The sequence below is a fragment of the Staurois parvus genome, unplaced genomic scaffold, assembly GCF_062004578.1.
Source record: "Staurois parvus isolate SC_StPar_1 unplaced genomic scaffold, SC_StPar_1.0 ptg000276l, whole genome shotgun sequence".
Classification (NCBI taxonomy): domain Eukaryota; kingdom Metazoa; phylum Chordata; class Amphibia; order Anura; family Ranidae; genus Staurois; species Staurois parvus.
In genome coordinates this window covers 9,486,503-9,509,837 of record NW_028318072.1, presented here as the reverse complement: position 1 = coordinate 9,509,837, position 23,335 = coordinate 9,486,503, and the positions used below count along the sequence as shown (strand labels likewise).

General features: G+C 43.4%; 1 protein-coding gene and 1 non-coding gene across 2 annotated transcripts; both read left to right on the top strand.

Annotated features, from left to right (window-relative positions):
* The first annotated feature begins 10,763 nt into the window (after positions 1–10,763).
* On the top strand, positions 10,764–19,891 carry PCNA (proliferating cell nuclear antigen). Its single transcript, XM_089681741.1, has 6 exons — positions 10,764–11,112; positions 11,576–11,673; positions 15,361–15,428; positions 15,837–16,031; positions 19,297–19,420; positions 19,627–19,891. Exons 1-6 carry the CDS (start codon positions 10,892–10,894, stop codon positions 19,704–19,706), a joined length of 786 nt encoding a protein of 261 aa, XP_089537867.1. The 5' UTR covers positions 10,764–10,891; the 3' UTR covers positions 19,707–19,891.
* LOC149459074 (small nucleolar RNA SNORA29) lies at positions 17,471–17,605 on the top strand. The gene has a single exon (XR_016313379.1). It is a non-coding gene; the product is annotated as a small nucleolar RNA SNORA29 (small nucleolar RNA).
* Positions 19,892–23,335: the final 3,444 nt, after the last annotated feature.

Sequence of the window (23,335 nt, the reverse complement as noted above, 5' to 3'; positions counted from 1 at the left end):
ATTTGCCTCTTGAAGACTGGATACCTCTATATATGCTGATGATCACTTAAAATCATGATGCTACTTTGAAAAAGAAAAAGTGTGATGCTAACCTGAACACAACTGATACAACATTGATGACATACGTAAGATAATGCATAATATCATTACTAAGACATTACTTATACTTGGATTTTGTAAGAGCGTTTGACACAGTTCCCCACACACGGCTAATGTGTAAGGTAAAGTCTACAGGCTTGGAAAAATCTGTATGTAAATGGGTAGAAAACTGGCTAAAAGATTGTATTCAGAGAGTAGTGGTTAATGATTCATACTCTGAATGGTCTAGGGTTGTCAGTGGTGTACCCCAAGGTTCAGTGTTGGGACCCTTACTTTTTAATATATTTATAAACAATATAGGGTCTGGGATTAAAAATACAATTTCAGTCTTTGTAGAATGACACCAAACTGTGCAGTGGAATAATGTCCTTACAGGATGTCTTCAACTTACAAGCCGACCTCAATGCACTGTTTAGTTGGGCAACTATGTGGCAAATGAGATTTAATGTTGATAAATGTAAGGTTATGCACTTGGGGGCTAAGAATATGCATGCATCATACATACTAGGGGGGTACAACTGGGGGAATCAATGGTGGAGAAGGATCTGGGAGTTCTGGTAGATCACAAGCTTAATAATGGCATGCAATGCCAAGCTGCGGTTCCTAAAGCAAACAAAATCCTCTCTTGTATTAAAAGAGGTATAGACTTCAGAGAGAGAGATATCGTATTACCCCTGTACAATCATTAGTAAGACCTCATCTGGAATATACAGTTCAGCTTTGGGCACAAATTCACAAAAAGAACATTGGGGAACTGGAGAAAGTGCAGAGAAGGGCAACCAAACTGATAAGAGGCATGGAGGAGCTCAGCTATGAGGAAAGATTAGAGGAACTGAATTTATTCTGTCTTGAGAAGAGGAGATTAAGGGGGGATATGATCAACATGTATAAATACATCAGTGGTTCATATAGTGAACTTGGTGTAGAGCTATTCACCCTGAGGACATCACAGAGGACAAGGGGGCACTCTTTACGTCTGCAGGAAAAGAAATTTAATCTCCAAACATGGAAAGGTTTCTTCACAGTGAGAGCTGTGAAAATGTGAAATAGACTCCCTCAAGAGTTGGTTCTGGCCAGCTCAGTGGATTGCTTTAAAAAAAGGCCTGGACTCTTTCTTAGATACACATAATATAACTGGATATAACATTTATAGGTAAAGTTGATCCAAGGAATATCCAATTGCCTCTCGGGGGATCAGGAAGGAATTTTTTGCCCTGCAGGAGCAAATTGGATCATGCTTTGCTGGGTTTCTTTGCCTTCCTCTGGATCAACTGTGGGTATAGGATTATAACTTTTTTTTTTTTTAATGGTTGAACTGGATGGACATTTTTCTTTTTTGAGCCAGACTAACTATGTAACGCTCACGGAAACGAGGCTTCCCACCTGTTAGGTGTCTCATCGCACAGCGGAAGCAAAAGAATGTTACATCACTTCAACTTTTAACATGAGACACGTCGTCACTTTTGCACCTACAAATCATGTAGTGTTTCCATTTTTTTTGTCTAACCCCTGTATAGCATTTTTTTTTTATTTTAAAACAATAAATACCCTTTGGTATTACTCTAAGACAGCACATTCACTTGTAACTACAGAAGTGTTGTGTAAAGGGGAATCATGCCCACTCTTTAACACAAACCAGCCCAGCCCGCATTTGACTTCATGATCCAGCAAAATACTATCAACATAGGACCCTGAATGCTCCTTACTTATGAGATGTTTGCAATGCAGCCCAACCTGGTCTATCTATTCCTGTAGTCCCCCTTATGCTGGCTAAGCCTGTGATGGGTATATCCCCATGGGCACAAGCCTATTTCCAAGTTCCCATCTAGTTTAGTGTATGGAAGCAGTCCACACTTAAAGTTCCTCTTGCAGCTTTACTGAATTAACAAGTTCAGCATACGAGCTCCACAATCAATGGGAGCAGTGGTACAAAGCTACAGATTCCAAATAGTTGAGGCAGAAAGAAAGTTGAGAAATGAGATCAGCTACCTGACAAGGCAGAGGGTCCACAATCCCAACATCCCCCTGATGGATGTTAACAGTCCCATTTTCAAAAAGTACAAACATTGTTCTGGCTTTCTTCTCCCTGGTGCAGCTCACCCTCCGCTTTACCTATTGTAAAATAACACTTTGGCTTCACTCACACATATGGCAGCCTGAACCTGGGCAACTACCTATCTGAACCTGGGCATGCAGTTGCTCAGGGCAGTACATGTGCCACAGCTGCAGCATGTCACATTTGGCAGGCATTACCACTGCCCAACGTGACCTATAGTAGTCAATGGCAACTGCTCCACAACTGCCTAAAATGCAGCGCTGTAATGTGGCATTTACAGGGTAAATCAGGCAGTGATGAGGCAACATAACTTCTACTCACCGCCTGTCAAATGCCCTCTGAATACTGATCCAATGCTGATAGCTCCTCAGAGTGTACTGCACATATGAACAAGCCCTTATAATAAATAGGAACTTCAGGTGAACAGCTAAAAAAAGTTTTATATACTTATAGCACCCCTTTTTAGGTGGAGGCTGAGAAGCAGCCTGGTTGTGAGCCAGCCAGGTTACTTTAGGTCAGGGCTGAGGGCTCTGTAGGCCAGTTCTCTATTACCTCCCCCCGCTGTAGATGCTGGAGATGTTTCTACAAGGCAGTGGGTGGGGGCGAGGAGGAGTTGATCTGCATACTTAAAGGATCTTGGCTAATCCCTAAGCAGGAGACTTGGCATGGAGACAGGACAGCCCTTAAATATGAGGAATCCTGATCCACAGAAGTCAATTTTGAGTGCAAGATGGAGTGAAGGCTAGAGTGTGGAGCCCAGGGATTGGGGCCTACCTACAGGCTCATGCTGGACAAGAGAATCTCCACTGTACCACTGTCTCCGATGAAGGCTATCCTAAGCAGCAGGGAAGGAGCCAACCCAGTGAAAGGCCTGAAGGCAGCCACCTACCCATTGAGCTATCAAGAAGGACAGTGTGAGTAATCTTACACCCCTTGGTCTGCGTAAACGGAGAGGGCAGTCAGGTGGAGAACCCAACTAGCTCTTCATCTGGGACTGTTTTCTTAAGTTGGCAGTTTCTGGGTCCCCTTGTCCATGGATGTCCTCAGGCAGCTGGGTGAAGAGGAAAATTAATCTGGGGTCTGAGGAGGTACACCGGAGTGCTGGAGGGCGCTTCAGCAGAAAGACTTTTTGTCCACAGACCTCTGAATAGTTGCTAAGGAGTTTGTCCTCACAGTTCACAGTTTCCTTGGGCATCCCATATACCCCTCAACCACATCTAAGTTCAAAATAATAAAACATCAAAATCAAGCTCAAGAACTGTTTACTGACTTCAGTGTGCAGGTGGGAAGGAAATATGTGTTGTCTGGCTGTGCAGTGCTGTAGGGGGACCAAAAACTCAATGACAGCTAAGGGGGTTGTATTACATATACAGTGGAGAAAATAAATATTTGATCCCCTGCAGATTTTGTAAATTTGCCCACTTACAAAGAAATTAAGGGTCTATAATTTTTATAATTGCTGTATTTTAAATGATAGAGACAGGATATCAAGCAAAAAAAAAAACATTATACAAATGTTATTGAGTTGCAGTTCAGTGAGTAAAATACGTATTTCATCCCCTACCAACCAACAATAATTCTGTCTCCCACAGACTGGCTATGTGCTCATGTGGTACACAGATTAGTTCTGTCAATTTAAGAAGGTACTGCGAACGACAATTTGTTATGTGTTTAAAAGACACCTGCCCACAGAATCTCTTTCTTCTTCCATTCAAACCTCACCATCATGGTCAAAGAGCTGTCAAAGGATGTTAGGGACAAGATTGTAGACCTGCACACGACTAGAATGGGCTACAAGACCATCAGCAAGAGGCTTGGTGAGTTTAAGACAATTCTTGGAGCGATTATTCGCAAATGGAAGAAATAAAAAATAACCATCAATAGCCCTTGGTCTGGAGCTCCATGCAGGATTTCGCTTCATGGGGTAAGGATGATCATGAGTAAATTGTGGGATCAGCCCAGAACTACACGGGAGGAGCTTGTGAATGTTCTCAAGGCAGTTGGGACCAAAGTCACCAAACAAACCATTGGTAACACAATACGCTACCATGGATTGAAATCATGCAGCGCCCGCAAGGTACTCCTGAAGAAGGCACAAGTACAGGCCTGTCTGAAGTTTGCCAATGAACATATAAATGAAATGAAAAGAGAAGAATTGAGAGAAAGTGCTGTGGACAGATGAGACCAAAATTGAGCTCTTTAGCATTAACTCGAATCCCCTGTTTGGGGAAAGAAAAATGCTATTACTCTAAGAACACCATCCCAACAGTCAAGCACGGAGGTGGAAATTTTATGCTTTGGGGCTGTTTCTCTGCTAAAGGTACAGGCCTACTTTGTCACATTGAGGGGCCAATGGACAGCGCCATGTATTGTAAAATCATGGATGAGAACCTTCTTCCCTCAGCCAGAACACTGAAGATGGGCCATGGATGGGTCTTTCAGCATGACAATGACCCAAAACACCCATGTGACAGCCAAGAAACCTTAAGGATTTAGAGATCTGTTAAGAAGAGTGCACCAAAATCCCTCCTGAGATGTGTGCAAACCTGGTAACCAACTACAAGAAACATCTTACCTCTGTGCTTGCCAACAAGGGCTTCTCCAATAAGTACTAAGTCATGTTTTGCTTGGGAATCAAAAACTTATTTCACTCACTAAACTGCAACTCAATTTATAACATTTGCATCATGTGTTTTTTATGGATTTGTGGTTGATATTCTGTCTCTATTATTTAAAATGCATATAAAAATAAGTGGGCAAACTTACAAAATCTGCAGGGGATCAAATAATTATTTTCCCCACTACTGTATATGCACTTGATATTACAGTGCACCAGTTTTAACAAATCTCCCTCTCCCCCCGCGCTCGCCCCCTACCCAGAACTGCGAAATAACGTATATACGTGATTTTGTGCACCTGTTTTTGCTATAGGGCGGCAGTAAAGCAGTTAATAAATCTCCACCTTAGTTTGGCATGCAAGCAATTGTGACAGAATTTATGGTATGCCTGGAATGTAACAGTTTTGGGAAACAGTTAACTTTTGTGGGGTTTTTTAGTTCCACTTTAAGCTTTCAAAATGAAAGTTAGAAGCTGATTGGTTGCCATGCACAGCTGCTCTAGAACATTTCTGCTCTACTCTTCAAGTGGAACTAAACCCTCCTCTCCTTTTCAGCCAAAGAAGCTGCCATTTTTAGCCTCTGTTTGATCTGTAACTGCCATGGTGCTGCACATGTGATCAGCTATGACTCCAGCCATCTGATGGTTTGACAGTTTGGCTGAACACACAAGCAAATGTGACAGTTAGAATCCTGGCATTTCAGGAATGTAACTGTTTTTATAACTGTTACATTGCTGTGTTTAGTTCCACTTTCAGTTTGGTATACACTAGTAGAATTTTTGAACGAAAAGTCGTATGAAAATTCTCAGAGCATTCAAATGTCAGGAGTTCAAGATGCTGTTTTACTATGAGGCTGTGTTTCAATGTGCAGAGCCATACAAAGCAGTGTGCAGGAGTTGACAGGGGAAAGATCTGTATTGTTTACATACAGGTCTCTCCCCCATCAGAAATCCTTGGAGATTGCCGGGTGCCGGTGGGGAATCTCCAACTGGGACCTGGTGATTGACAGCAGAGGCTGCGAATGGCAGCGCGGGTAGGGTATGTGCACGCACCCCCTACCCGGAACTGCCCTGTATCAGTATTTCTGTGATTTTGTGCACCCGTGCAGCCCTGTAGCAGTGTTTCTGATTTTGTGCACCTGTGCCGCCCTGTAGCAGTATTTCTGATTTTGTGCACCCGTGCCGCCTTGTAGCAGTGTTTCTGATTTTGTGCAGCCGTGCCGCCCTGTAGCAGTATTTTTGATTTTGCGCACCCGTGCCGCCCTGTAGCAGTATTTCTGATTTTGCGCACCCGTGCCGCCCTGTAGCAGTATTTCTGATTTTGCACAGCCGTGCCGCCCTGTAGCAGTATTTCTGATTTTGCGCACCCGTGCCGCCCTGCAGCAGTATTTCTGATTTTGCACACCGTGCCGCCCTGTAGCAGTATTTCTGATTTTGCGCAGCCGTGCCGCCCTGTAGCAGTATTTCTGATTTTGCGCACCCGTGCCGCCCTGCAGCAGTATTTCTGATTTTGTGCAGCCGTGCCGCCCTGTAGCAGTATTTCTGATTTTGCGCACCCGTGCCGCCCTGTAGCAGTATTTCTGATTTTGCGCACCCGTGCCGCCCTGTAGCAGTATTTCTGATTTTGCGCACCCGTGCCGCCCTGTAGCAGTATTTCTGATTTTGCGCACCCGTGCCGCCCTGTAGCAGTATTTCTGATTTTGCGCACCGTGCCGCCCTGTAGCAGTATTTCTGATTTTGCGCACCGTGCCGCCCTGTAGCAGTATTTCTGATTTTGCGCACCGTGCCGCCCTGTAGCAGTATTTCTGATTTTGTGCACCCGAGCCGCCCTGTAGCAGTATTTCTCAGGGATGCTGCACCACTGGAGTTTAGGTGAGTATTGTTCTGCTTTAATATATTATTTGGAATCAATGGACTTCACTGAATGAAAAGCACATACACAATTTTTTAGGACAAGCTTTTGGGGTATGTCCCCTTCTTCAAGCTCCAAGCAGTCGTATGTTACTGTTGTAACACAGATCGCTGTACGGGACCTCTGTGTGTGGTCCCGATGCATGTGATCACTGATTGGCCAATCAGTGATCACATGAACAGTGGTAAACAAGATGTCACTTCCTGATATCATTGTTTACTACGTGTGAAATCTGTGAATGATCACCGAGGTCACATGGCACAAGGCTATTCGCAACAGCCTTGTACCATGTGACAAGCTGTGACCAATCATTTCTCAATAGCTGGAGAGAAGGAGAAATGATTGCTTTTACAGCCTTTATGGGTATAAAAGCAATCAGTATAAAAATAAATCCCCTATGGTGACACTGTACTGCTAGAGTGACAGTATGTAAAAAAACCATAAATGATAATATTAAAAAAATAAAATTAAAATGTGAAAAATGTTTTTGAAAAAGTATAATTTTTTTTAATAAACTAATTTGTTTTTTTTTTACCAAAAAGATAGCTGAATACATTTTGGCCAAGATTTATGAAGAAAGATTATTTATTTGCAACACTGTATAAGAAAAAACACTTTTTTTTCAAAATGTTTGGTCTTTTTAATTTATATAGCAAAAAACATAAAAATCCCAGTGGTGAATAAATGCCACTAAAAGAAAGTTTTATCTGTCTTAAAAAAATGCTAAAAACTTCATATGGGTACAGTGTTGCATGACCGCGCAATTGTCATTCAAAGTGTGATAGCACTGAAAGCTGAAAATTGGCCTGGACAGGTAGGGGGTGAAAGTGTCTGGACTTGAAGTGGTTAAAAAAATCCTGGATTCTTTCTTGGATACACAGAATATAACTGGATACTAACATGTATAGGTAAAGTTGATCCAGGGAATATCCGATTGCCTCTCGGGGGTCAGGAAGGAATTTTTTCCCCCTGCAGGAGCAAACTGGACCATTCTTTGCTGTTTTTTTTGCTTTCCTCTAGACCAGCCTTTCTCAATTAGGGTGCCTTGAGGTTTCTTCAGGGGTGCCTTGGCAAAAAGTCTAAAAATTGCCCAAAACTTGTATAAAAGCCAGCGGGTGGATCAAGCCTGACTTTTAGTTACACAAAGCCACAGGTTTTCATTGTGCATCATTATGACCTTCTAGCCGCCGACATCCTGACAACCAATGACATCATCAGTTAATAAGGAGGATGTCAGCTGCCTGCACAGCATCCTAGTTTGACCCTCCCCTGCCCCTCTCCTTCAATGCTGGGGTCACATTAGCAGAGTGATAAGAGAGGAACTGAGGGAAAAGAGAAACACTGGAATACTAGTCAGTACTGAATACTAGTCAGTGTGCAAAAGTGTATTTGCTTTGGAAGAATAAATCACCTTCAGTATTGGGTGTCCTACATACTGTACAGTGGAATCCCGAGGCAGGTGCGGTGGGTGCATGCCGCACCGGGTGCCACCTACTTTACGGGGTGACACCGGACCCGCTCCATGAAGAGGTAAGTTGTAAAGAAAGCCAATGATCCCCGCAGGATGGATTGGATCCATCCTGTGGGGATCATTGGCTTTCTTTACAACTTACCTTTTCGTGGAGCGGGTCCGGTGTCACCCCGTATAGGTTGCATGCCGACGATCCCGATCAAATCTGCGGATTGGGAGCATAATGAATCGGACTCCGATCCATTATGCTCAATCCGCAGATCCGATCCATCCTGCGGGGATCATCGGCATGCAACCTATACGGGGTGACACCGGACCCGCTCCACAAAAAGATACGTTGTAAAGAAAGCCGAGGATCCCCGCAGGATGGATCAGATCTGCGGATTGGGGATCATAATGGACCGGAGTCCAATCCATTATGCTCAGTCTGCAGATCCGAACCATCCAGCGGGGATTGTCGGCATGCAACCTATATGGGGTGACACCGGACCCGCTCCACGAAAAGGTAACTTGTAAAGAAAGCCGTCGATCCCCACAGGATGGATCAGATCTGCGGATTGGGGAGCATAATGGATCAGACTCCGATCCATTATGCTCAATCCGCAGATTCGATCCATCCTGCGGGGATCATCGGCATGCAACCTATACAGGGTGACACCGGACCCACTCCACGAAAAGGTAAGTTGTAAAGAAAGCCGACGATCCCCGCAGGATGGATCAGATCTGCGGATTGGGGAGCATAATGGATCAGAGTCCAATCCATTATGCTCAGTCCGCAGATCCAAACCATCCTGTGGGGATTGTCGGCATGCAACCTATATGGGGTGACACCGGACCCGCTCCACGAAAAGGTAACTTGTAAAGAAAGCCGACAATCCCCGCAGGATGGATTGGATCTGCGGATTGGGGAGCATAATGGATCGGAGTCCGATCCATTATGCTCAATCCGCAGATCTGATTCATTCTGCGGGGATCGTCGGAGGGGGTGTCAACAAGTGTCATCACACCGGGTGACACCAACCCCTAGGAATGCCCCTTCCTACATATATAGATGTTGCTGCGTTATATAAAACCATTAGAATCGTTTTTCACATTTTAGAATGGGGTGCCTCAAGACTGTCCAGAATTTTTAAGGGTGCCTTGGGACTGTTCATAATTTTAAAGGGTGCCTTGACTGAAAAAAAGGTTGAGAAACACTGATCTAGACCAACTGTGGGTGTAGGATTATAACTTGTGTTTTGGTTTTTATGGTTGAACTGGATGGACTTTTGTCTTTGTTTTTCAGCCAGTCTAACTATGTAACTATCACGGAAGTGAGACTTCCCACCTGTTAGCTAGGTGTCTCATCACACAGCGGAAGCAAAAGAATGTTACATCACTTCCACTTTTAACATGAAACACGTTGTCACTTTCGCACCTACAAATCATGTAGTGTTTCCATTTTATTTTCTAACCCTGTATAACATTTTTTTATGTTAAAACAATAAATACCCTTTTGTATCACTCTAAGGCAGTGGTTCTCAACCTTGCTAATGCCGCGACCCTTTAATACAGTTCCTCATGTTGTGGTGACCCCCAACCATAAAATTATTTACCCGGTAATTATAATTCATGAGTGTCGTTTTACCTCCAATATTGCTGCTTTCAACACAGTAGCTGCTTTTAACAGAGTAGCTGCTTTCAACACAGCAGCTGCTTTCTACACAGTAGCTGCTCTTTACACATCGGAAATGTGTTTTCTGATGGTCTTAGGGGACCCCTGTGAAAGGGTCGTTTGACCCCTAAAGGGGTCGCGACCCACAGGTTGAGAACCACTGCTCTAAGGGCTCGTTCACACTTGACTGTTTTACCAACGCCCCTATAGCGTTTGGCAATCGTTGGTCCGGCGTTTGCGGAGCGTTTTTTAATGTTCGGCAAACACCACATGCTCGGTTCAGCCACGGTTGCTAGGCGTTTGCCGAGCGTTAAAAACGCCCCACAAACGCCTATAATGAAGTTTGAATGGTGTTACTGCTCTGCAAACGCCCCGCAAAGTGGCACCATAGACTAGAATTGGAGGCTTCAACGCCTCCTGACTCGACTAGAGGCGTCCGTTTTGCCACAACGCTAACGCTCCCGTTAGAACAAACTATGTGCTGCAATGTGCAGAATTGTCTGAGGCGTTTGGGAAGCGGTAAAAACGCTTCCCAAACGCCTTTCTACCGCCCGCACACAACGCTAGTGTGAACGTAGCCTAAGACAGCACATTTACTTTGAGTGGGCTTCCAGCGCACATTTGACAGTTTTACACTACGGCTCTCAGGAGTTCATGTATGTGTATGTAGAAGTTCCCTCCTGTGCTGTGTGGAGAGTGACACTAGAACACACAGCACTCAGCTTGTGTTTGTACATCCCAGTCATGTGTGGATTTATTTATACATATGTGTATTATTATTTATTGTGGAGCAGAGTAGAGTGGTGCTGTGTTTTAGGTGTCTATCACCTTCTCAGCACTGACATTGTTCTCCTCACGGGGGAACAGCTGCACAGTGAGGCGGGAAATGAATTTGGCGCCATTCTCCCGTGACGTTTCGGGTCACATGACCGGCGCAGTAAAAGACGGAGTAGGCGGCGCTGCCGGGCTTATTTGGCGCCGGAGTGAGAGAAGGTAGGAGGGCGAGTCGGTGTCCCGGGATCAGAGCAGCAGGCGGGAAAAGCTCATTGTTCACGCCACACACACCGGATCTTCTCCGCCACCATGTTCGAGGCCAGACTGGTGCAGGGTTCCATCCTGAAGAAGGTGCTAGAGGCGCTGAAGGATCTGATCGATGAGGCGTGTTGGGACATCACATCCAGCGGCATCAGCCTGCAGAGCATGGACTCGTCCCACGTCTCTCTGGTGCAGCTCACCCTCCGCTCCGATGGCTTCGATACATACCGCTGTGACCGCAACCAGTCCATCGGGGTCAAAATGAGCAGGTGAGACTGGGAGATTAGCATGGCGGCTTCCGCTGACTAGAACGGCTGATACCTACATAGGGACCGTGTGCTGGGGCTGGAGAAATTGGGGTTGTTTATACGGATTAGATTGGAGATGGGTCTGTACGACATAAGCACTTTACGGGTTCTCGCAGTTGGCGCCTTTACACAGCAATGGGGCCGCACGAACCTATCTGATCTGGCCTGTCATAGGCTGACAGGCCTAATCACATGATGTGGGCGGGTCATCCCCGGAGGACATGCCTCGTCTTGTCTCCCGCGCGGTCCTTTTTTTTTGACTTGCCAGCGCGCGCTGGTGATGTCACGGCTTCCTAGCCAACAAAGAGCCGCCTTCCGCGCGGGAAAGCAGCCGGTGCTTCCGTGTTCTGTATACATGTGATTGGACGCTCGGTGTAATGGAGGGAATGCAATGTGTACAATGACTTCTTATTTCCTTTTCCAGTATGTCCAAAATCCTGAAGTGTGCTGCAAGTGACGATATCATCACACTGAGAGCTGAGGACAATGCAGACACAGTCACCATGGTGTTCGAGTCACCCAGTAAGTGGCCTGATTTGTGCTGCTGTATGATCCCACTATGACGTCTAATGAACTCTTCTGTTACATGCTGGAAAGCGTAACTATTAGAGCTTTTCAAATAGATATACTGATAAAAATCCTCTGACTTATATTCAGTCATCTTGAAGCAGAACTAGACCCTCCTATCCCTTACAGCTGAGGAAACTGACATCTTTAGCCTCTGTTTGATCTGTAACTGCCATGGTGCTGCACATGTCATCAGTGATCATTCAACCATTTGGTTTGGTTGAGAATACAAGCAAATGTGACAGTTACACTCCCAGTATGCCAGGAATGTAACGGCTTTATACCAATCAATGTTTGAGCAGAATCAGTTTTTAAAAGTTACATTCCTGGTATGTCAGGAATGCTAAGTCACATTTGCTTATCAACCGAGCTGTCAAATCACAGGTGTCTTAACTGATCACAGAGGCTAAATGGTTAGCACTTCCGGCTGGCAGCACTAGGGTCGTTGGTTTGAATCCCAACCACGGCACCACCTGCCTGGAGTTTACATCTTCTCGCTGTGCCTGTATGGGTTTCTTCCCACACTCCAAAGATATGCTGGTTATTGGATCCTGTCTAAATTATCCCTAGTATGTGTATGAATGTAAGTTAGGGACCTTAGATTGTACACCCCTTGAGGGTTAGGGACTGATGTGAATGTACAATATATGTGTAAAGCACTCCGCTATTCAAGTACCTGTAATAAATCATGGCAGTTGCAGATTGGAGGCTAATGCTGACCATACAGTAACAGAATCATTCAAATTTTTTAAAATAGTGAGCAGACAATACCATTATGTACTGAAGTTCAAACGATAACCCATGTAATGCACATTTTTTTTGTTCATAATGTCACATATGCTCAGTCCCAACAGTTCTATTGCTATTGTTTTCAATGTACGAGAAATACATTGACCTCTTCACACCGGCCACACGCAAATTTGCGGTCTCCCGGCATCTGGGTCTTGACGCCAAGCAGCCGCACATTTGCATGCAATTAACAAAAACGTGCTGAGTGCGCATTCCCAGCACACGTCAGGTATTTACGGAATTTACCTTTCCCAATTGTGATGGCGAATCAACGGTGGTCACATGACCTTGAAACCCTTAAAGGACCAGGAGGCACGTTAGGGTATCATCCCCTACCTCCCGTTAAGGATTGGCACCTGTTAGGGAGCAGGTGGGGGGGTATGGAATTTTACAGGTACTCTCTTCCAATTCCGTGGCAAGCGGAAGTTGTCCTCCCCTCTTCCCTCCCTGTAATCTTTTGGGACATGACAAGTCCCAGACTACAGAATCAGATTGCAGTGCTGCTTGCTCATGCAAAGAGGGCAGCTGCCTTTAAAGCCGCAAGCTGTCACAGCTGGGTGCCCACAATGAAGATGCTGAGGACACGTGATTGCCGGTGGATTGGATTTGAATTGAACAGGTGTTTGGTTTTTGTAGCTGCTGACTTTTTTTATTTTGACGACCTCTGCTTTAACCTTACAGTTTAGGCTAAAGTTTTACCACCCGTTCCTTTGGGGGGGTTTTTATGCTCTGCAAAGTCAAAAACCATTTTCTGTGTGCATTAACTGCATGAAAAAATGAACGGACCAAATTACATATTTTCAAACAATTTTTCTTCTAGTGTATGGGGACCATAAGATGGCAGCTTCCTTGGCTGAAAAGGATAGGAGGTTTTAGTTCTGCTTTACAGCATTAGTGTTTTTTTTTTTTTTTTTTTTTTTTATTGGCTCTTGTAGGTTTATGCCATAGTGTGCACTGCATGCTAGCGCATTATGGCAGACTTGTTTTTTAAATGGAACCCTCCAGGGTTGAGCTGTCGCTGCTGGCAATTCCATCTTTGCCTGGTTTCTTGCAGGTTCATGTTCTGGAGTTGTGATGACATCACTCCTGCACATGAGCATGGGAGACATCGCAGCACAGCATTCTACTTTAGAGGCAGACTTGGTGTGGCCTGAAAGCAAAGCGTCACTGCACTGTGCAGTGACATCAGCTAAAGACGATGTGACAATCTAAACAGGACTGGATCTACAGGTAATACTCTTGCCTGTAGTTACAAATTTTATATCAGAATTCACTATCACTTTAAAGCCCTGTGCACTGGGTGTTAAAGCAGTAGTAAAAGGTGATTTGAAGAAAAGAAAAAAACCTGAATCGCATACAAGCATGTTATGAGAGACTTCGAATCAAAGCCTTGCAATGGTGTGCTGACAGGGCTTCCATCTTCACTCGGTTTTCTTTCTGTTATCGGGGGCTGCATCCGTTTGCCCAAGCCACAATGACATCACAAACAAGCATGTGTATGGGAGCCATGATTGCAGCACAGTGCTCTAAAGGAACATACTCAGTATGCCGTCCTTTCAGAGTGCATGTGCCAGTGACGTCACCAGGTGCAGAGTTGGCGAATATCTCCTAAATGGTGCATGTTTAAAAAATATTCCTTGTACCTACAGGTTAGCTTTATTATAATCTTACTTTTTAGTTACAAATGAAAGCGAGTTTACTACCACTTTAAGCAACTGTGTATGAGATCCTGGCTTTTTTGGTCTGAAGGCTCAGCTGTCGCAGCTGGATGGTGCACCTAGTTATACTAATGTTAGAGAAAAAATTGAGCTTGGTGACTGCCTAGAACAGACTTCTTGCATTGCAGACATTCACCCCTGGGTGCACACAGCCCTAACAATAGTACTTCTCTGTGCACTGCACAGCCCCAACAGCTTTTGTCTCTCAGACTTTTACAGGCTGCTGGTAGCAAGGCTGGATAGTGCCCTTGCACTGGCATTAAGTGCCAGAATCTCATGCAGCACGACTGAACGCCCAGTGTGCAAGAGGCTTCCACAGTCTTGCTACTGCTTAACGCTCATCATGTTATACCAGATTTCAGGTCAGCTATGGGTTGGATTGGTGGTGGACACAGCATGGTAAAAGCATCGTAGTTAGCAATCACAGAACTATACCAGTATCCATAAATACAGATTACAGAAGGAAAGACAACCCTATGATCGGCAGCTTTGAGTATTACCATTTTTAGCCGTGGTGGTGCTCCAGCTTTTTCCATGCTAGGATTGTGGATGGGTTGGTGCTAACCCCTCTAATTGGGGAAGCTAGGGCCTTATTTTTGTCCCTACTGGAGAAACCACTTCTGCCCCCATGGTATTGGGACAAGAAATAAATGAAAATCTATCAAATGATACTTGTCTGGGAGGAACGTGTGAAGAATAACATTTGGAGGCATCACAAGATCCTGCATTTCAGCACTGTTACATAAAAAAACTTTAAAGCAGGTTGTTTTAACTGCATCTGAGAAGAATGGTGGTTAATCCACTAGTTCTGGTACTCAATGACCTGAGCAAGCATGTGGTTAATGCAGTGTGAATGTCCCTGCATACGTGTTTCAGGTCAGTTGCTTACTGGGTGGTGATGTTTGTGTGACAGACCCAGAGAAAGCATATGTAAAATTATTTGGTAATGAGCTACCCTTTCTAGTCTTGTAGGTTCCTTTTTGATTTTTAATCCATGTAGCGTTACAAAGAGTAAATGGAGTTAGCAAGACTTTCAAAAACTTGAGTGGTTTATTTTTTGGTTACATGTGTAAAATATGCCATTTATCTGCACTCTATCAGAGGATTAGTAACACGCTGACATACTGTATTGTAGATCAAGAGAAGGTTTCTGACTACGAGATGAAGCTGATGGATTTGGATGTTGAGCAGTTAGGAATTCCGGTAAGTGAATGTCTGGCTTTAGATTGTTGGCTTTCACATATGGACTTTTACTTCATGTTGCAGATGTTAGGGAAGCATCAGTGTCCCTTCAATCATGGCTCCCCCTCCACTTGTGCCACCATTTTTGATTGCCCGGTGTGTAGATGCGCTAAAGGTTTTTTTTTTGGGGGGGGGGGGGGCTGACACAACCCTGTGGTGTGCTTGTGCAGAGAAAAAAAAAAGGCCCCAAATTTTGTTTACATCATCCTTGTGCAATATTGTTCTTACCTAGGTGAGAAATAGAATAGTGCCTCAGCACAAAAAATAAAGCGGTGAAACACAATTCCAACTGTGGGGGAGGAACAGGGCTGCATGCAGGTGACAGTCTTGGGGTGAATATCTGCTTTAATGCAGCTTTTTGTTCTACAGGAACAAGAGTACAGCTGTGTCATAAAGATGCCGTCTGGAGAGTTTGCACGTATCTGCCGAGATCTTAGCCAGATTGGTGATGCCGTTGTGATCTCTTGTGCAAAGGATGGAGTGAAATTCTCTGCAAGTGGGGAGCTGGGTACAGGAAATGTCAAGTTATCACAGACTTCAAATGTTGATAAAGAGGAGGAAGCTGTAAGTGACATGATTTATCAAATTCTATTTCTGACAAGTTTTATAGTATTGTGTGGATAAATCCGTAATAGCTTTTGCATCACTTCCAGTCTGACATTACCAGGAAATCTCCCCAGGATGGGTTGTGAGGGGGGAAAAAAACAAATGCACACTACCGTGCTGCTACCTATATAACTTGAAGAGGCAAAGGTGCCCGATTCCGAGGTGCTCAAACTGCATACAATAGTGAGGTAAGGAGGGATCTGCACTACCATGGATGCTGTTTAGATGCTGGTGTTTGGAGACCACAGTATATTTGCAAATAGAGAAAAGTTAACTTTTCTGTATTTGCGACTTTTATTCTGTGGTCTCCGAATACACTGAAGAGCATCCTTGGTCGTGTGGATCCTTACCTTACTATTTGTGTGCAAGGAAAAAACACAAGGGTCCAACCTGTTCTATTTTATCAAACACTAAGAATTTATTGGTGGGATTCAAAGATTAAAACTAGTAAACTCCTTATTTTAGGATACCAAAATCTAAATTTCTGCTGGACTGTACCATGCCTTAATGAAGCTACCAATTTTATCACACTAAAACTGGACTGACAGTTTTTTTAACCAACATTTGCAATGCATTTCGAAAGCAGTCAATTTTGATGTCTCCTGAGTGTTTGATATATGATTTATACTTGGTGTTTGTGCTAAAACTTGGTGTACTTCTGTAACTCAATTGGACAGGTTACCCTTCCCAGCTATAGCACCTGAAGTTTTGGCACTGACCTTTTTCAGATGCATCTGATTATCCATTCGGTTAACCATACCGCCTGCAAACCTGCATGTCCCTAAATCCTATAGGTTGCCTTACCACTTAACCCCTTTTAAAAAATTAACATTTAACCAAAAATGTGAACTTGGCATTTCCCCAATAATTAACACTTAACCCCATTTAAGACTAAGTCTTGGGTAAACCCCTGACAATCTACCTGTACCATACTATTTATAGGCAACTTGTTCTGAGGAAACATGGTACTTCCTTGCCTATAAGAATGTTGATACAATGGCTGAAAAGCTAATTTCACATTTGTAAGAAAAAAACATTCACACTGAGCAATGTGCATTTAAGTCTGCAAAGCATTGCATCTGTCATGGGTGCAATGCTTGGCGTCCTGCAGACTAATTCTCTGTACCAAAGTATAGACCTACTGTTACAGGGCTGGAAAAAGTATCCTTGCACTGCAAGTTTGGTAATGTAACTGCACTTGTGCCCCATTGAGAACGGAGTTCTGCCACAGTGCCGGAAGGTTCTTGGTATTTTTATTCATCACATGAATGATGTTGGCTGTACAGGTGGAGCAATGCACAGCTGCGCCAAGTTCAAAGACAGCACAGCAGGGAGATGTCGGGGGCAGGTTGTGACCATGTTTCATGTGTAACATGAAATGGATCACGTGGACTTCATGTCCCATATTAGTACCACTTTTTCATTCCCTAGAATAAGTGGCTATGCTAATGGGATAGAGCAACATATGTTATCGTCTGAAGGGGTAGATGTCTTTTGATCTCCTCCTATATGAAATAACAGGACATACATTTTAGTAAAGGGTTTCTTTGCTGCTTTTAGGTTTGGTGTTAATTTTCAGAGTGAACTATATTAGCCCCATGGAAAAGTATGTCTGTATTTATGGTTTCTAGGAGGTACTGCTGAGCCAGGCAGTTAGCTGCTGGAGGAAAAACTTGGAAGGGCCCATTTATATCTGCTGCATCACTGCAAAACACCATTCACGCATTGCAGTGCCATTCCTTTTAGTACCCCATTGCCCGAAGGCAGTGTACCTTGGCATGCATTTTGGTGCGTTGGCAGCCCTCTCTTGAATGCCCAGTGTACAACGTGAGTGAATGGGGCCTGTGTTTTTTTTTATTATTTTTAATTACGTAGATTAAGGACAAATAGGGTTATAATCTTGCGCATTTTCATTAGTGTATTCACAATCCCCTTTCACTGAAAAGCATCTACAGTTGTACAGTAATATACTTTGAACTAAAAGTGCACTAAGACACTTAAAAACAGTGGGCGTGGCTATGTATTGGGTTATGCAAAAGAAAATATATATTTTTAATTTGGTTCATGCTTTATTATAGAAGAAAAAAAGGTGGACTTGGTTTTTAAGTAACTTTTAACTTGCTAACCAGGAACAAACATGTAGATCCAACTCTGCTCCATGAGCTTTTTAACTAAAAATCTGACAGACCACTATTTCACTTTTTTTTTAGTGCAGACCCTTGTCCAGGTCAGTGAGAACGCAGATTGTGAAGGGAGGATATAGATTACAGCGCTGTTACAGTGCTGTTAGAACGCGTTTGCTTAGCAAACAATAACAGTTTCCAATCTGTTTTCACAAGCCTACTTTAAAGTGTTTGCAAACCTCTGATGTGAAATATGTACAAAGCATATCCCTGTATAGTGTGTACTTGTCTCAATTCAGAGCACTGCAGTGTCTGCTCCCTTATTCTTCTGCTCTTAGCACAAGTCACTTCTGACAAGTTTTCCTGACATCAAAAAGGTGATTGTAGGGAACTCCAGCATACAGCCTGAGAATGACTACCTCGATTCTTCCTGGATGGGTTTTTTTTTTTTTTTCGAGAGCTCTGAAGGATGTCTTCAGCTCTCTGCCCCCTGTTTTCTTAAAGCACAGACAAGCCATATAAATTCTGAAATTTAAACAGCTGTAGGAAAGAGTGCTGCAGATAAACAGGTACAACTTAAGGAAGATTTGTTTAATCTGTCACCAAAGGACCGTCACTACTTAGGGTATATATAGGGGTTTACAACCTCCCCAGAATGGGTAGCTCCAAAAATGCAAGATAGCACCTAAAATGTCAGGATGATGCTTTATTTAATGAGCTCCTAAAACAGTTAAATTCTGCTTTTACTAGCTAGCGTGTCAGCAATTGTGTAAATGGAAACTTGTTACCTGCAGGGTATGTAATGAACATGGACTTGTTTGTTTAAAAATGATCTTTGTAAAGTCGTTTTTTTTTTTTTTTGTGACTAGTGCAGTGAGGAGCTACAATCAGTAGCCTGTGACTAACTGTGGGGGTTGAGGACAAACGTCTTACTACAGATGCGGGCAGCTCAGAGCAGTACAGCATTCTCACTGCATTGAATAAAGCTGAAAGTATAATGCCTGTAATTTTCTTGCACAGCAGAATGTGTAAAGCACATTGTATGAAATCTTCATTCTGTCCTTTAACCAGGTCATGACAAATGTGTTCACTTTCAACAGGTCACAATAGAAATGAATGAGCCAGTCCAGCTAACGTTTGCTTTGCGATACCTGAATTTCTTCACCAAAGCAACACCCCTGTCTGCATCAGTGACACTCAGCATGTCAGCAGATATCCCCCTGGGTGAGTGTGATGGCAAATCTTATACTTGGTGCTTAACTAGCTGTACCAGAAGTTAAGGTCACTATTTCTATTGCACTGTTAATTTTAGCATTACCTTATCTAAATTCAGTCACTTGGTGGCAGTATAAACCATGTGATCCATAGGTTGTCTTTAGAAGGTCATTTTTTAGGTTCTCTTTATTGGTTTAATTTTTTTCTTTTTGCAGTGGTGGAATACAGAATTGCAGATATGGGTCATGTGAAATACTATCTGGCTCCAAAGATCGAGGATGAAGAAGCTTCCTAATTATGTATAGTTTTTTTTTATATATTTGTCACCCAAACGTGTCCGCTCTTTGCAACTGCCTTGTAATGACAGTAGCCCAAGATAACCAACTGGCTGTACTTCTAGGCATGTCTGTAGATATTTCTGTAAATACTCAATCTTTGTAAAACCTGCCATATGAAGTCAATAAATCTTTGTAATAATGATCTTCCTTTGTGTGGTGATCATTTTAAAGCGGTATTTAAACCAAAAATCGAATACATTGCATTTTACCCAATTGAGATGTGGTGGCTGCATCCATTTTCTTTAGGCTTTTTTCCCTCTTTTCACCTGGTGATCTGGCCAGAGTGCTTACACTCTGGATGAAGAAGCAAGAGACCCCTTTGAAGAATAGTATTGTCAGTCTAGGGCAGGGGTGGGCAAACTTTTTGACTTGAGTGCTGCAATGGGTTCATATATTGGACCCGGGGGCCGGACCAAGAGCAGATGAATGATGTGTATGTGTCATCCATAGTAAGTATAGTAATATCCCCCCATAGTAAGCATAGTAATACATCCCCCCTATAGTAATACATCCCCCCTATAATAATTCATTCCCCATATTCATCCCCCATATCAAGTCCCCCCTGTGTCAATTCACTTACCTTTGCTCTGCGCGTTCCTCTCGCCGTGTTCCCACGCCGTTCCGGTGTAGCATGAAAATCTGTCTCCTATGAGGATCTGTCCCCCTCGACGTATCTGCGCATGTGCCAGTTTCAGGCCTTAGCAGCCGATCGGCGATCTCCGGCACATGCGCAGATACGTCGAGGGGAACAGATCCTCATAGGAGAAGATTTTCATGCTACACCGGTCTTCAGGGCGGACTGTGAGAGGAGCCTAGCTCTGCGGGCCGGATTAAAAGGTCCGGCGGGCCATAGTTTGCCCATTGCTGGTCTAGGGAGTGTTATATATTAGCAGATATAAATACACAAACAATTTGAAGCCAAACTTCAGCTAACACTGTAAGCAGTAATAACAGGATGCTCAGTTTTAATTGCTTCAGTAAGAGGGGTAATCTAGTAGCTATAGACTGAATTATCCCTGTAAATGGATTTAAAATTGATAACTACTCTTGTCTTCTGTTTTGTAACTTTTTCCTTCTGGGTTAAAGGTTTTACATGCTGATTATAAGCACCCTCGTCAGTGTAAAATGGTTTGTAACCCTCTGCTACATCTGCTGGACAGCTTGTGTTGAAAAACAACTTGCTGAATCAGGTGAAAATAGGTCTATAAAAAATTAATACCATCACATGAGAATTGGTAAACTGATATAATTTATGCTTTTGGGTTTAATACCAGTTTAATCCTGCTGTACTTTGTCAATTATAGAATAGCACAAATTTAAGATATAAAGGTTTTTCAGGAATTCAGTCTAGGGAATTCTCCCTGTGCAAAAGGGATCTTGTTGCTACTTGGTTTTCTCAGAACAGGGATTTTAGTATTACAACCTTGCTGAAAATTAAAAAGTTCCATCTAGAGAAGTCTTGGCTCCCTGTGAATAAATAAAATGCTGTAATTAACTTGGTATAGTGGGTGGCAGCATTTCTAGCACATATTTTAAATGCTTGTAGGGAACTGTTTTTTTAGTGGAGCTGCATTTGTTCAAAGGTTGAATATTTCTGCTTATTGGATTTGTGGCATACACAGCCTCAAGTCACAATTTAAAATGCAATATGTTGCAATTCTTCATGACAGATGGTTGTCACCAACCACAGGAGCAGGATGGTAGGTGCAACTAAGACTAAAAACACATCCAAGGGATGGTCCTCTGCTGGCATCCAACCACCCCCCACCTTTTCCCCAATCTGCAACATACCTCAGTTCTTGACCAGCACTCTGGAGTAGGAGTGTCACGAAGCACACTGGATTTAGGCATACACATAATTCACATTTTAAAATACTTGGTATTTTTCATCTGTGTATTTTTAATGTTCAGATTTATGTTCCATGTAAGACATTGCTGTAGGCAATTTGTCACACGTGTATTTTGTAAGTCAATCTACAGACATCTTGTATGCTTACATGAAATACCATTAGCTACAGACTGGAACTAGAAGTTAGGTGAGGAAATCCTGGGAAAAGGGACCATCGAGGTGGAGATATAAAACGTCATGGAAAGGCGGTAAAGGCCAATAAAGCACTTAATGTGCTATTAAAAATTTGTGGGTGAGGATTTTTTTCTTTACCAATTTTACTTTGAGTAAAGTGAAATAATGTCCTGGAATCACTGCGTTCGGCTTTGCATTTAACGAACAAGTGGTGCAATTAGATGACTGGTTCTACATTCTAGTGTCAGCATCACAGTAGAGGCCATACGGGTCTTGGTTACATGAAGAGGAAGCCTGCAGAAGTGAGAATCTATGTAAAACTGCATTTTAAGGTAGCCTAGAAAAAAAGTATTTAACCCTTGCACTGTGGGGTTAAAGAGGAGTTCCAGTCAGTTTTTATAAAGTCGGCTACAAAAACTGTAGCTGCTGACTTAATACACACTCACCTGTCCTAGGGACCTATGATGTGCTCACCCACGCCATCTCTTCTATGCTTTTCTCGGTGCTGGAATCACAACTGTGGGCACCAGGCTTTGACAGCTTGCTTCACAGCTGGGTGCCCACTGCGCATGCGTGAGGCGCATTGTGCCTCCTGATCCGTCAGTCTTCTGGGACCTGTGAAAGTTCCCAGGAGACTGCAGGAGGAAGGAGGGGTCTGAACGTCCGACTCACTACACCGCGGGTACCTGTCAAAACCAGGTAGTAAATTCCTTTTCACAGGTGCTAGTTGCATGTAACTTGCCTAAAACCAGCAAGTTTGTAACTTCCTCTGATCTGGTAACATGTTGCACTGAAATACTGTTACTGGCCCTGATTGAGTGTTTCTGCCCTTCCCCCCCCCCCCCCCCTTTTTTTTTTTTTTTTTTTTTTTTTTTTTTTAATCCAGAATAGACCCGAGCTTGCTTCCTGGTGGTGGTAATATGAGGGGTAATGACCCTGGCAGCACCCTGCTTAAGTGTATTAGAGACCACTTGGCTCTAGAAATTGAGGCAGGTAGATAACAGCCTTTATTCTGGTATTTTAATAGGGGAGAGATTTTTTTTCTGCTACTTATATTGTGCCCTCAATTTACGCAGCGCTCTATGTATACACTGATTAAAAGCTTTATAATCAGAGTATAGCTTCACGTCAAACTCCTAGAATATTGATTTGGTCAGTTAAGTAGCAGAGGGGTTTGTTAATCTGTTTCAGCTGCTTTGGTAATGAAATTAACATGGGCAACAATGAGATGACCACCAAAACAGGTGGTTTTTACAGGTGGAGGCCACTGACATTTTTTCCCTACTCATCTTTTGACTTTCACTTGCTTTGCATTTGGTTAGGGTCATTGTCACTACTGGTAGCATGAGGCAATACCTGGACCCAACAGGTATTGCACATTCAGTCCAACTCCAGGATGGCATATCAATATGTGCCATTGCCAGAAGGTATGCTGTCTCCCAGCAGTCTCCAGCATGGAGGAGATTTCAAGAGAGGCAGTTATTCTAGGAGAGCTGGACAGGTCCGTAGGAGGTCCTTAACCCATCAGCAGGACTCGTATCTGCTCCTTTGTGCAAAGAGGAA